The 12,948-nt window shown below is 36.8% G+C and overlaps 2 protein-coding genes and 1 pseudogene across 5 annotated transcripts; 1 reads left to right on the forward strand and 2 right to left on the reverse strand.

Moving 5' to 3' along the window:
• Nucleotides 1-525: 525 nt before the first annotated feature.
• LOC140961129 (uncharacterized) lies at nt 526-4,027 on the forward strand. 4 transcript variants are annotated; one of them, XR_012172286.1, is made up of 11 exons: nt 526-695; nt 766-827; nt 1,005-1,092; nt 1,169-1,230; nt 1,324-1,417; nt 1,506-2,489; nt 2,568-2,663; nt 2,761-2,930; nt 3,030-3,096; nt 3,200-3,245; nt 3,369-3,447. XR_012172286.1 is itself a non-coding variant. In XM_073419426.1 (11 exons), the coding sequence occupies exons 1-11, from the start codon at nt 597-599 to the stop codon at nt 3,496-3,498; spliced, it is 1,815 nt and encodes a 604-aa protein (XP_073275527.1). In that variant the 5' UTR covers nt 527-596; the 3' UTR covers nt 3,499-4,027. The 4 variants fall into 4 exon arrangements, 3 of the variants coding, with proteins under 3 accessions (XP_073275527.1, XP_073275528.1, XP_073275525.1); XM_073419426.1 differs by having other exon boundaries at nt 527-695; nt 2,761-2,844; nt 3,027-3,096; nt 3,369-4,027; XM_073419427.1 differs by having other exon boundaries at nt 527-695; nt 2,761-2,844; nt 3,369-4,027.
• An 825-nt stretch (nt 4,028-4,852) lies between these two features.
• Nucleotides 4,853-5,690, reverse strand: LOC140961120 (molybdate transporter 1-like; annotated as a pseudogene).
• A 2,609-nt stretch (nt 5,691-8,299) lies between these two features.
• LOC140961437 (uncharacterized) lies at nt 8,300-12,274 on the reverse strand. The gene is made up of 4 exons (XM_073419947.1): nt 12,027-12,274; nt 11,069-11,329; nt 10,106-10,999; nt 8,300-9,425 (listed from the first exon to the last, which is right to left on the reverse strand). Exons 2-4 carry the CDS (start codon nt 11,180-11,182, stop codon nt 8,616-8,618), a joined length of 1,818 nt encoding a protein of 605 aa, XP_073276048.1. The 5' UTR covers nt 11,183-11,329; nt 12,027-12,274; the 3' UTR covers nt 8,300-8,615.
• Between the last annotated feature and the right edge of the window lie 674 nt (nt 12,275-12,948).

Consider the following 12,948-nt stretch of genomic DNA (forward strand, 5'->3'; position numbering starts at 1 on the left):
TATATAGATACGCACATTATTATTTTTAAATGAGTTATGAGTTCATAAAAATTTTATTATGCCTGTGATAATCCATGTTTTTTTTTTAAAAAAACAAACAATTTATACACTTTTATTTTTTGACGAAACAATTTATAACAGCTTTTGAGAAATAACAAAAAGTTGAACATATAAAGAAATTTGTGGATGTGAAAGCAGATTTAATCATATAATTAACAAATAAGTAGAATACGAAAGACAGAAATAACCGAATAACCGCCAAAACCGCCAGTTCTCCCTCCTCACCTCTGCTTCTTCTCCCGCGGAAAGAGTTTTGCAGGGAAAAGAACAACAAACTTCATTAATCATGCCAATCTGAAGAAAAAATTTCAGGTGGATTTTCCACCTTTTAGTCTAATAACCTGTCATTCGTTTAACTGATGCAATCATGCTAAATTTTGTTTTGATTTGTGGTTTTTTATTTAGGGTAATGGAATGTATATAAATTTTGACAAGATTTCTGTCTTATTCTCAAAGTAATTCATTTTTTTCTTTGTGGGCATTTTTTGTTGTTTGTAGAGGTGCTGAATTGGATAAAAGGAGGTTCAACGGGAAAAATGCCTCCCCGTATAAAGGAAGAAGAAAGGATCGAACATATCATTCGTGGTCTTCTGAAGCAACCGGAGAATAAGAGATGCATTAATTGCAACAGTTTGGTATGCCTTCAAATTTAAAAATTAAAAGAAATTTACCAAATCTAATCTATCTCTGTTTGTAATATATCAGGGGCCTCAGTATGTTTGCACAACTTTCTGGACATTTGTATGCACGAATTGTAGTGGAGTACAGTAAGTTGTATTTTTTTAATAATGTATCTGAATATGAAACCAGTAATTTTGACGAGGGGACGACTTCAAGAACTTATATTTACAGAAAAATAATAAAAAATGAATCTTTTTTTTTTTTTTTTTTTTTTTTTTTTTTTTTTTTTTTTNGGAATAAATTATTGAAATGATCGATCACAGTCGGGAATTTACGCATCGAGTGAAATCAGTGTCAATGGCAAAGTTTAATGCAGAAGAAGTCAGTGCTCTTCAAGCCGGAGGAAATGAGGTTCTGTTTTTTTCCTGAGACGTAAATGTAGCTTCTTGATTTTGGTCCTGTGACCAACTGATTTATCATTTCACAGCGTGCAAGGCAAATTTATTTTAAAATATGGGATCCACAGCGTAATTTTTACCCAGATGGAAGGTAATGGGAGTATGTTCGTGGAGTGACTTTGTGTAGTTACCATTTAACTTGGGGATGCATGTTTTTATTCGATTGCTATTCTGTGTAATCCAGTAACCTGCAACGGCTTCGAGAATTTATAAGACATGTGTACGTTGAACGGAAGTTTGCTGGTGGGAATAGATCTGATAGGCTATCAATATTTGAGGTAAGAATCCTGGTCGTAAATACATAATATAGGCATATTCATTGAATTTATGCTTAAAATTTGATTTATGTGAACTGCAAAAGTTCAGGATCGGAGGAAAGATTCTCATGAGCCACGTTCTTCTGAAAAATCTAGTTGGGGCGGAAAGGACTACAATTTGGAGAGGCGTTCATTTGAGAAAGGTGGAAAAAGTGGCGGTGATGGCTCTTATGAACATTATGCTACTGAAAAATCTTGTCCGGCTCCAAGATTTGATGGCAAAAATTTCAAAGACACGGAGGAAAGGAGTCGTCCACGATATGTCCAAGAAAATGTCAGACCAGGTGGCCAAAGGAGTCGTTCCACACGGTTTGAGATAGTTGATGACAGGTTTCGAGATGATGGGAATGTGAAGCTTTATGACAGGTACGGTCAAAGAGAATCTAGAGGAGAGAGCAGTTCGCCTAGTTCTCGGAAGCGAGGAGAGATAAGTGTTCCTGAAATACGCCCCGTAAAAGATATTTTAGGCGACAAAGTTCCACCTCTTACAATAGGCGAGCCTCCCAGCGCCAATCCTACTAATCAAGATTCTACAGATGGGAATAAAATACAAAAGGGGATTGTAAATCTTAGTAGCTTGATCGATTTTGATGACAACCCTGGGCCTCAGGGGCAGTTGGATTCAAACAAGTTTGATGAAGATACGGCTAGTGCTGCAAAGGTGAATACATTGGAGTCTTTATTATTTGAATATTCAGCTCCTGTAACTTCACCTTCTGGTGTTGAAACTTCATCGGGTGCAATGGAAGACCTAATTAGCGGTTCCGCTGCTACTGATGATGGATCAAGCAATGCAACTAAAATTTCTGATTCTTCTGTAACTCTTTCTGCTCCAAAAATGGATAATGACGACATATTTTCTAGCAATAGCAGTGATCCTACAGGACAGATAACAGAGTTACACCAGCAGCAGAATTCTTCGCCCGTGTTAAATGATCCGAAACCAGTTTCAAATGTTTCGTTTGATAAACCATTACAAGTTGACGAAGCAGGAGATGGGTCGATGCCTAATCAAAGAAAGGAACTTCCGGCGGTAATGCTTGTCGTATCCGAACTCTAAGACTTTTTTGTGCTCGAGAATTTTCATGAACTTTTGAAAAGTGTTCTGCAGGACCTTTTTGCTTCAGATTTGACCGCATTCACTCCAGCTGTTTCTGGTTGGCAATTGCGCCCCCCTCATGTAATGCGATCCCAACCTCCTCCAACGGTAGGTATCATCTAAAACGCTGTATTCTTTATCAGACAATCTAAAATCAAAGTTTCGGAATATTGACACTTGCCGAAAATCGACCTTTCTTTCACAGTCAACTGTTGCGTTTCTGAATGCCACAAAACCAAGCAATCCTTTCGATATTGGCAATGAAAGACCTCAAGCTCAAGCAACCGTGGTGCGTAGAGATACCACTCGTTTTCCAAACAATCAACTTATTTAACACCGTACAGTTTGTTTATGGTTTTAATTTTCACTGAAGTTGTGAGTATTATCTTTCTTCGTCTTTTGGTTTAGTTTCCTTTCATGTCATCATTGCAAGGAGCTCTACCAAACATGTCATCTGGTACATTTTTACAGCAGCATCCCTCGCCATACACACTATCATTTTCTCCACTTGCTGCCCCTTATCCAATAAACTTGCCTCAAGGTAATACATATCTTTTTTTTCTCATCACTTCTAACGTTCAAAATCATCCATATAAATGTTATGTGCTAATTTTTTGTCCATTCATGTAATTCCATATTTTCAGGGGCTTATTTAAGGCAGCAACCAAATAACATGCCATGTATTACTAGGTAATAGTACGCTTTGGCTTCTCTAGAAGTCGGTTAAAATTTTAAATTTATAGACTACATACTGTTTCTTTTTCTTGATATATTTATGTATTTTATTTACTCTTTATGAGCTTTTTGCTGCAGTGAACAAGGAATTTCTGGTGGCTCTAATGATCCCTTTGCATCGGTCAACCCAATCTATCAAGCGAACAGAGAAGAATCCTGGCAAGCTGCACCTCATACGCCTTCACGTGGAGTAAATCCATTCGGATAATTTTAGCTAAAATTTACTCTGATCCAAGGCTTATTCATTAACTTTTCATGGGTTGAACCGAGCTGTTGAGTACTCTAGTTAAAACTTTTCTTGCCATGCAAAATGGCTGGAACATTAAATGAAAATTGTGATCCGCGGATTCAAAAATTTATTCTTAACTGCTGCTCAACTTTTCATGAATAATTAAAGTATTAAACTCTCTCCCGAGCTTCCAATTTATTGTTATTTCAGCTTTGGGAAAGGGATTCATGACATGATAAAAGCAAAGCCACTTATGACATCAGTATCTTGGTTGTCATTTGGCTTCAATGACAAAATAAAAATATATAACTTATAGCTTTCATGTATAAGGAAATTCATGCTTTATTAGTCCTTCATTTCCCCTTTAATAAATCAAAATATCTGGGCACGAGCTTTGCAAAATCACGATATGGTAAGACTTGAGACTTAGGAAGATCAACAACTTTTCATCCATTTACTTTTTCCAGTGACCTATGTAAACCAGAAATCACGAGTAAACCAAGATTGCTGATGTTCTGGAGTGGCATATATTAGAGTTGTTTTCTCAGGTGAATAAATGTTGAAGTACCCAACAAATCATAAATGCCCCTTTGAATAATCATCAACTGAAAACTTAGTGTTATTTAAGTTGTGTATATAAATCACAAAAACCTTTGCTGCGAACTGTTCACTCACTTAGAACCAAAGAGAAGTGTATCTATGGAGAGGAGTATCAATAGCAGAACTGGCAGGGTAGTGGGGATTCTTCTAATTTTCGTGCTTGCAAATAGTGGAGTAACTTCAGACAGTATATATTCTTGCTGGGGTGGATGCTATAACCAGTGCTATCCAAATGTTCAAAATCAATCTGAGAAATTTTCGTGTTATTACAAGTGTCTCAATGGTTGCATTCCTCGTACGGCTGCCGATTTTCAGAACTACTGTCAGATTGGTTGTTCTTTGAAACGCTGCATTCCAGTCAGTAATGGTAATTAAATTCTCTCTTTAAATTTTCTTCCTAAAGTAGTTGAGATTGTGACAAAGTTCACTGACTGTTCTTATTTTCTCCACAGATGGTGCAGCAATGGAGGGATGCTTTGGAAAGTGCTCTAATATCTGCAAGAAGTAGAGAAATTCCTTGTATTGGATATAAGAACTATGCACATTTGGTTTGTGTAAGAAATAAAACATGATTACCATGATCTTTCTGGAGAAGTTGGACAACTATGTTTCTTTTCCATGTTTTCATAGTACGTACCTTCAAAGGGTGAAGCTAAACCCCTCTTGTTTCGTAACTGCGGGGATGATATTCATAAATATTTATATATGGCGACTATCGATTTTAGCAATAGAATTATTCTCCAACAATCTTCAGTCGTTTCCCATACGAAATCCCAAAATTTTCGCAAAATTTCCAACTAAATTCATAGAAGGTTCATGCCATACCGAGAAACTTAGAAAACAAATACAACGGAACCACTCATTTTAATTTTTTGGAATAAAATCATCCAAAGCAAAATACAAATGTGGCACAACAGCTAAGTTATGCACTCAAACATATCACCACCACAACTTAGAGGAAAAAGAGACACCATCAAGTTGTGACTTATTATTCAAATACAGTTTTCTATGGATTTCTATGAAGCCAAAATGTAGCTCAAGACTGGCCCTTTTCCCATTTCCCAACCTGAGAAGCAAATGCACAAACATCCCACAAAGGAACCCAAGTGCAGCGCTGGATCCCACGAGCGAAACCCCCGTGTAAATGAGCATCGCAAGTGACTCTTCCTTCATGTTCATATCCCTCGAACACATGGCTAGCTCGATACCGGTAAACAACAGGACGACCCTTATAACCCCAACAGGGAATTGATCCAGAATCTTGACCAAAGAACTGCCTAAAACCAATCCCAAAACCGACTTAGCCAAACCATGTAATGCCACACATCCCCCACTACTCCCACCAAACTTGTACTGCCCGGCTAGCCCTCCGGCCCCATGACAACATGACAAGGCACCTACCAGGATCCCACCAAGTTCATCAACCCTACGGTCCTCGACACCGATGTTGCTGAAACATCCTTATCTGGGAAAAGATCAGTGGACAACTTGCAAACAGCAATGACTGGGTTGAAGACTGATAAAGGGAGTTGAGGGATTGTTCCTTCTATGAATCCTTCCTTACAAGGTATAGATATTTTGTTGATGCATAAATGTCATATTAACGAGAAGATATTGTCATGTTTTGATTAAAAAAAAAAATTCAGATAAAGGTAGCAGGAATCAGGTGGGACAACAATAAATATATTTTGTTAACGATAATTCATCAGATACGTTCATTTTCGATGCAAATGTAGAAAATTACTAATATTTAAACAATTTATTGAAAGTGGTGTGATGGAAAAGTGGATGAATCTTTATGAAATGGTTTTATGTTTTTGAATGTGTGAGACTGATTATATTATGATTGAAGTTGAATGGACACATATTTTATTGGTATTGATTGGAGGATATAACTGACTTGACTTGTTATTAATGTGTTAGGCAGTTGATGATGTATCTGGGTTGTTTCCGATTTTGGTCGGTTGATGGTGTATCACATCTTTCATTTGTGGATATGATCAGTAATGACCAGTGGATGATGTATTTGGTCCAGATTTATTGATGTTTATATGATTGGTTATGATCGACGGTTTGTGATTGTTGATAGTAAAAAAAGTGAAATATTGTAAATGGTTTTTTCACAAGTTATTTGGTTCTCAATGAGTTGAGATGCTATGATCGGATATTCTCAATAATATTGTTTACGGTTGATTAAATTTCTATAGTTGGATGACAGTGAATGTACCGAGCATTAGCTCACTATTTTATGAGATTTTTTTTTCCATGTACGATTCAACAGTTAGGGGCGGGGATTGGCGTGAGCTTGTAATAATGGGAGTATGGTAACATGTGGTTATTTTAGTTTAAGAAATATGATGTGATGTCAAATTAGAAATATGGTGGTTGTAGTTTAAATGTGAGATTAAAACTCCAGGACTCCCGGTTTTTGTTAAGAAAGGTGTGATGATTGTTTTAGAAGCGTGTTAGGATTTTTGTTTGAGTCCATGTTCTGGAAACATAAAGCATTTGTTTGATCAAGATTTTGATATATAGCATTTTCAATGTTTAACCTTTGTTTTTTCCACGGATTTAAGGTCATTTTGCGGAAAACACAAAAAAATGAAGAAAAGACAAATTGAAAAGAATGTTTTGAAACAGATCGTCGATCATCCGGGTCACTTCCCCAATCAGCATCACAATATCCAGAGAGATGAAGATCAACCGAGACTCTCAGTCGAAAACCAAAATCAAGAGCAAGATGTGTTTGACTGCTTTCCAATGAGAGTATAGGGGTGTTTGCATAAACTGACACACATTGTTGACGCTATATGCAATATCTGGTATAGTGATGGTTAAGTATTGAAGTGCACCCACTGTACTCTGATAAAGAGGGAAATCGTCAAAAGGATCACCATAATGAGAAGACAATTTTACTCCAGTTGACATTGGTGTAGGCAGTGGCTTTGCATTATTCATATTTGTGCGAAACAAGAGATCTCGATTATACTTTGTTTAGGTGAGAAATAAGGATTTATCAGCTGAACGAATAACTTCGATGCCCACAAAATAAGTAACATCACCAAGATCCTTAAGAGAAAAACGTTGTTATGTTGATTAATCAAGTTGCCAATCTGAGTATCATCACTTCCTGTCATTAAAATGTCAACCACATAAATGTAAATGAATCACCAAATTTAACAAATAATGAAGTGTATGCTTTAGAAGAAATAAAGCCAACAGATTGAAGGGTGATTCGAAGTCTTTCAAACCAAGCACATGGAGCTTATTTGAGACCATAAATCGCCTTATGAAGTCTACAAACCAGAGGCAAATCACCATTCTGAACTTCAAAGCCGGGTAGTTGACGCATATATACAACTTCATTAAGAGTACCATGTAGGAAATCATTACTAACATCAGTTTGTTTGATGTTCCAGCCCTTCGAAGCAGCAATTGCGAGCACAATTCTGATAGTGGTAGGCTTGACCACAGGGCTAAAGGTTTCAATGTAGTCAAGACTTTTGAGTTTGTGAACATCCTTTGGAGTTTGGCCACAAGATGCGCCTTATAGCGAGCAATGGAACCATCAGGATTGGAGGAAGACATCAATTCCAAGGGTAAATGCGAGGATGGAGAGGAATTAGTATTGAGAGGTGTGGAAAAATAGGAAGGAGACTAGAAGAATTATCTAATGATGATAAATTAGATGAAAAAGACTGTTGAAAAAATGGTTTCATCAAATTTAACATTCCTCGAAATATATAATCGCCCATCTGAGGTGATACACTTGTAGCCTTTATGATGTTCACTATAACAGATAAGTGCAAGAAGTAGAACGAAAGGAAAGTTTGTGCTAAGGCACCCAAATATTCTAAAATAAGTATAATCAGGAACCTTGTTGCATAATCGAGTAAGAGGAATATCACCAGCATGACTAGATGAAGGGAGTCGATTGATAAGATACACGGCTGCTGTAGAGAAAGCATCTTACCAAAACTCAAAGGGCATAGAAGCATGAGCTAGTAAGGATATTCCAATTTCAACTATTTGTCGATGTTTACGTACAACTACACCGTTTTGTTTTGAGGTGCAAGGACATGATAGGTGATGAACAATACCAGAAGATTGAAAATAATTGTGTAAAGGGCAAAATTCCCCTCCCCCATCAGTTTGTATTGTTTCGATATTGGCGCTAAAATGATGTTCAAAAGATCAGTCATTGATAATACGTTTTACAAGCTGTTTTTCCTTTAAATTTTCCCTCGAAAAAGGATATCAAACTATATTCTGATCATTTATAAGCATCGTTATCAAGTTCTCATGCAGTAATTTTTAGCACAAATAAATGGCGACGAACAAGATGTATAAGTTACATTGTCACCAAATCCTTTAAGACGAAATAAGCCAAAAGATTAATGAATTACATCTCCCCATCCCTTTTATGTACAACAGTCGGTGTACGTATCCGCTTCAAGTGCAATCAAGCTTTCATGTGGTGGGTATGGCCTTGCCCTTTAGTTCAATAATAGGACTGTACACAAGGGAAAAAAATGAGCAGACATATAGAGCTGCCCTTGATATTGCTTCCGACTAAAAACTGAAACACGTTCCTCGAATCTCGAACCAAGATTCACGGTTTTTGTTTTTGTTGGAGTAAATGACCCTTTTTTATCACTAACGACCACATTAGGTATCTGTAGTCTTGAAAAAGATAAATTTACAGCTTCTTTCTTGTAAATTTTCTCCAGGCTCTCCACAGGTATCATCTCTAGCTGAATTTTTCGGAAAGTGCCCATAATTCGGTTCGCTTCTTTCGTTAACCCGACACTCCGCCATGCTTCGGAAACCAACAGAAACGTGCTTTTCTCTGGTCGAACATTGAACTCCTCCATGAATTGGACCATTTCTTCTGCTTTCCAAGGCTTCTTAGATTCTGCAAAGCCGCTGATTAATGTCTCAAATGTCTTTAGATTTGGTGATATTCCACATTCTATCATCTTTCCAAAAACCCTCATTGCAGAGTCCATTGAACCAGAACTGCACCATCCGCTGATAATGGTGGTGAAGATCACAACATTTGGGCTAAGACCGGAATTCTTCATGGCGGTTAATTGTTCCTCAGCCTTCTCTGGTTCTTGGGCACGTACATATCCTTTAGCCAAAATGCTATACGCATGGGTGTCTGGTTTGATGCCGGCTTCCACCATCTCATCGAAAATTTCTAGACACTTGATCATATAGCCTGCAGCACTCCAGCCATTCATGATGGTGCTAAAGGTAATCACATCTGGTTTTAGTCCAAATTCTTCCATCAGGGTCAGAACCTACCGAAGAGAGCGTCAGTTCCAATTCTTATATATCTAAACAGCCAAGATTTGAAGAAAGCTTGGTATAATTAAACCGTATCAAGATCCACAGCAAAAAATTGGCAGTCACAAAAACTGGTAAACGTCGAACCACTATTACATCATTAGAGCCATTATTTTGTACTATTACTGGTAAACATCATTGGAGGATGGATATAACATAATATAAAACATGGAATAATTAAACAGTTCCTTATAAATTACTCTATTGCTTGAGTGAATTATATTTTCGAAAAAGAGCAAGACCACCTTCGTCAATGCAAGAATTTAGAACAGGGTATCTAATTCGAATCTAGCAATATGCATAACGTTTTTCTTGATAATAAAGATAGAGTGGCAGGAACAATAATTCATATTGCCTCCTCCAAAACAAGGGGAAAAAAAAGAAGCCATGGCTAGTTCTGTGTGCTTAGCATTGCCAATTATTCCATCATACTCGAGGTAATAATCCTTAGTAAAGGTTACTTAATAAAACTATATACTAATGACATTTAGATCCCTCCTATTTTATTCCTTCTTTATATGTCCAGCAATCAAGTGATGTTTCCACGGCTCCTTGGTTCATCCAGATACAATATGTGAAGTGAAAGAGAAGGTGCCAAAACTAATTATTCAAAAATCACAACTCTTCGACATACCTCATCAACACCATCTCTATCAGATAAATCAAGGAATCCTTTGATCAATGAATTCAAAACGACGAGATTAGGATGTACTCCTAGTTCCTTCATCATGTAAACAAATCTCATTGCCTCCCTTATTCGACCTTCCTTGCAGTATCCTGAGATTACGATGCCACAAGTTCTTTCATTCGGCTGCACATTGTTTTTCTGCATCTCTTTAATCACAGATTCTGCCTCTTCCGTTTTCCCATTTTGAGCATAAGCAGTCACCAACGTGTTGTAAGTAACAGCATCTGGCTGCAATCCCGAAGATACCATCTCATGCATCATATTCCAGGCCTCTCTTACATTCATTTTGTTACACCATGCCCTGACAAGTACATTATACGTCCTCAGATTGGGTTTCACATTCTCTTCCCTGAACATTAGCTCCATAATTCTTGACGATTCTTCGGGCTTTCCAGTTAACCCATATCCTTTAATCAATGTATTAAAAGTACTCGTTGTGGGTTTCATCCCATGCTCCTTCATCTTCAAGAAAGCTTTCACGGCTTCCTCCATGTTCCCACATTCAGCAAATGCATTGACAACCGCATTAAAGAACACAGAATCAGGCTTCATTCCACTTTTTTGCACTTGAGAAATAATTGGATTTATGTATTCAAAGCGTTTCTGAACAGTCAAAGAGGCTAAAAGAGTTGTGTATGTTACTAGGGATGGCTTATGTCCTATAACTATCAAATTGTTAAAAATAGACTGAGCATCTTGAGGTTTTCCCTTTTCCAATAGAATATTCATCATTTTTGTTCGGGAGCGAACCACTTTACAACTCTCCCCACTCATGCAGAAAGTACACAGAGTAGATGCCGGCATCGGATAAAGTCGAATTTTCTCATTATGAGACCTTTCCTGCGATGAGAGAAAGACCGTCACATTTTTTGCCGTTAGTCAGGTAGACTTATGGCTATAAAAGATTACCTTGATTGAAAATTCTTGAACCCACTTTTCTTTAAGGATCAAAGCGTTCCCTCCACTATTGATGGTCATGTAAGAATCTGCACTTTCTTTTTCAAAATCCCCCAGGTAGCCCATTGTTATTCTTTAAGGATATTACGAGCAATTTGAATTCCTTGTAGTGCGGCTTATTCACAGTATAGTCGGTGCACACAAGGACACCTGCGTCCTCTTCAGGAAGTTGGTAAAAACAAAATGTCCACGACCTGCACATCAGTATGTACACTGCAAAACAAAAATAACCAAGAATATCAACAGCCATTCAAATAAAAACTTGCTGACAAAGGCTCTATAATGGCGGAGTCAGAGATTCAAAGTATGGAGACTGAAACTAAACACATGGATTCCCGGCGGCTCATGCTATCATAAATTCTGAAGCAAGGTATACCATCAGAAAACCAGTTCGACCCATAAGAATAATCACTGCAGGGGCTGACCGAGTCGCTACTTAAAATGGAAAAAATAAACAAATTTCGTTCATATTTTCATGGAAATTGTAAGTTCACCCCTCTAGGTGCACCAAGTTCTCCCTCTTCTTTGAACCATCTGCGAATTCTCATGACTCTTTTTTTCATGCTCGAATCCAACTAATCTTACCACTAGCCACGACAATATAAGCCAAGCAATCACATATCTTTTTTCAACCAGAATACCAAACGTCCCAAATATTAACTTCAAAATAAACAAATAAAAATCATGAAAAAACAGAATATTAAACCTACTTATCTCTGTCACCTCAAAATCTCGAATCCGACAACTGAAATGTTGCAATACCAAGAAAATTGGTAGTGCCCAATTTTAAAAAAGTTAACACCATTACTTTCAAAAAAGGTGAAAAAACAATTTGATGGGATAAAGAATATTTGCGAAAACTAACGAATGAATGAGTTCTTGAACCGTTAAAAGAACGTAAAGCTGATACCTTTATGCACATTGCACTCACTCCAGACACACACAACCCAGTCGGTTAGTTATTCCCAATGATGCAATAACATGTAGGAAATTAGGAGAGAGTTGTTCGATGAATCCCTTCTTCACACGACAAAATCCTTACAAAAAATCTTATCCACGAATTTATCGTAGAATATCGTACGTGATAATTTCTGACAATACAGTGGAGATAAGGCAAGATGCGAGGTCGAAGGAACCACACCCCCACAAGGCAAATGTGATGTTATCTATATTGGCATCATTTTCTTTCCTTATATTGTTTATTAATTAACTTTTTTTTGGGAGTGAGTCTCAACTCACAACGTTTTACGGATCTTAATATATGATACAGATCAATCTTATCCATATTCACAATAAAAAATAATACTCTTAGCATAAAAAGTAATACTTTTTCATGGATGACCCAAATAAGATATATGTCTCATAAATACGACCCGTGAGATCGTCTCACACACGTTTTTGTCATTTTTTTGTATATTCCCAATTTTGAAGGTATTTATACTTAAATATTTCGCCAACATTTTGGTGTCCAAGACTTCTTATTTAATTAGCATAATTGTAATTTTACAAGAATCATATCATATTTATATTTATATAATAATAAAAAATAAAATTCTGTGTGGCATAGATATTCCACGTTCCATACAGATAATAAAAGGTCAATGGCTCGTTGAAGTTTATTAACACTTCTCGTAACTCATTTTTTTTAGCTAACTTTATTTGAAAATTACCATCATTGTAAGTTACGTTGAGCCAAAATGCAGTGACAAAAAACGAGGTTACATTTTGGTCTTTTGAGAGCTTTGGAGAATAGAGATTTGAGAAAATATTTGAAGGAAAAAAATTGTATATTTGATGTTATCTTGAAAAAATAAAATTATCAATACAAATAT

The sequence above is a fragment of the Primulina huaijiensis genome, chromosome 16 (genome assembly GCF_012295235.1).
Source record: "Primulina huaijiensis isolate GDHJ02 chromosome 16, ASM1229523v2, whole genome shotgun sequence".
NCBI classification, from domain to species: Eukaryota; Viridiplantae; Streptophyta; class Magnoliopsida; order Lamiales; family Gesneriaceae; genus Primulina; species Primulina huaijiensis.

Bases quoted from the DNA above. Each gene is read 5' to 3' on its own strand.
- LOC140961129 (XM_073419424.1), top strand. From the start codon at position 597: ATGCCTCCCCGTATAAAGGAAGAAGAAAGGATCGAACATATCATTCGT. The intron at 828-1,004 runs GTAAGTTGTATT...GATCGATCACAG, and splicing joins ACGAATTGTAGTGGAGTACA to TCGGGAATTTACGCATCGAG. The intron at 3,246-3,368 runs GTAATAGTACGC...TTTTTGCTGCAG, and splicing joins AACATGCCATGTATTACTAG to TGAACAAGGAATTTCTGGTG.
- LOC140961437 (XM_073419947.1), bottom strand. From the start codon at position 11,182: ATGGGCTACCTGGGGGATTTTGAAAAAGAAAGTGCAGATTCTTACATG. The intron at 11,000-11,068 runs GTAATCTTTTAT...CTCTCATCGCAG, and splicing joins TTCAAGAATTTTCAATCAAG to GAAAGGTCTCATAATGAGAA. The intron at 9,426-10,105 runs GTATGTCGAAGA...TCTCTTCGGTAG, and splicing joins ATAGAGATGGTGTTGATGAG to GTTCTGACCCTGATGGAAGA.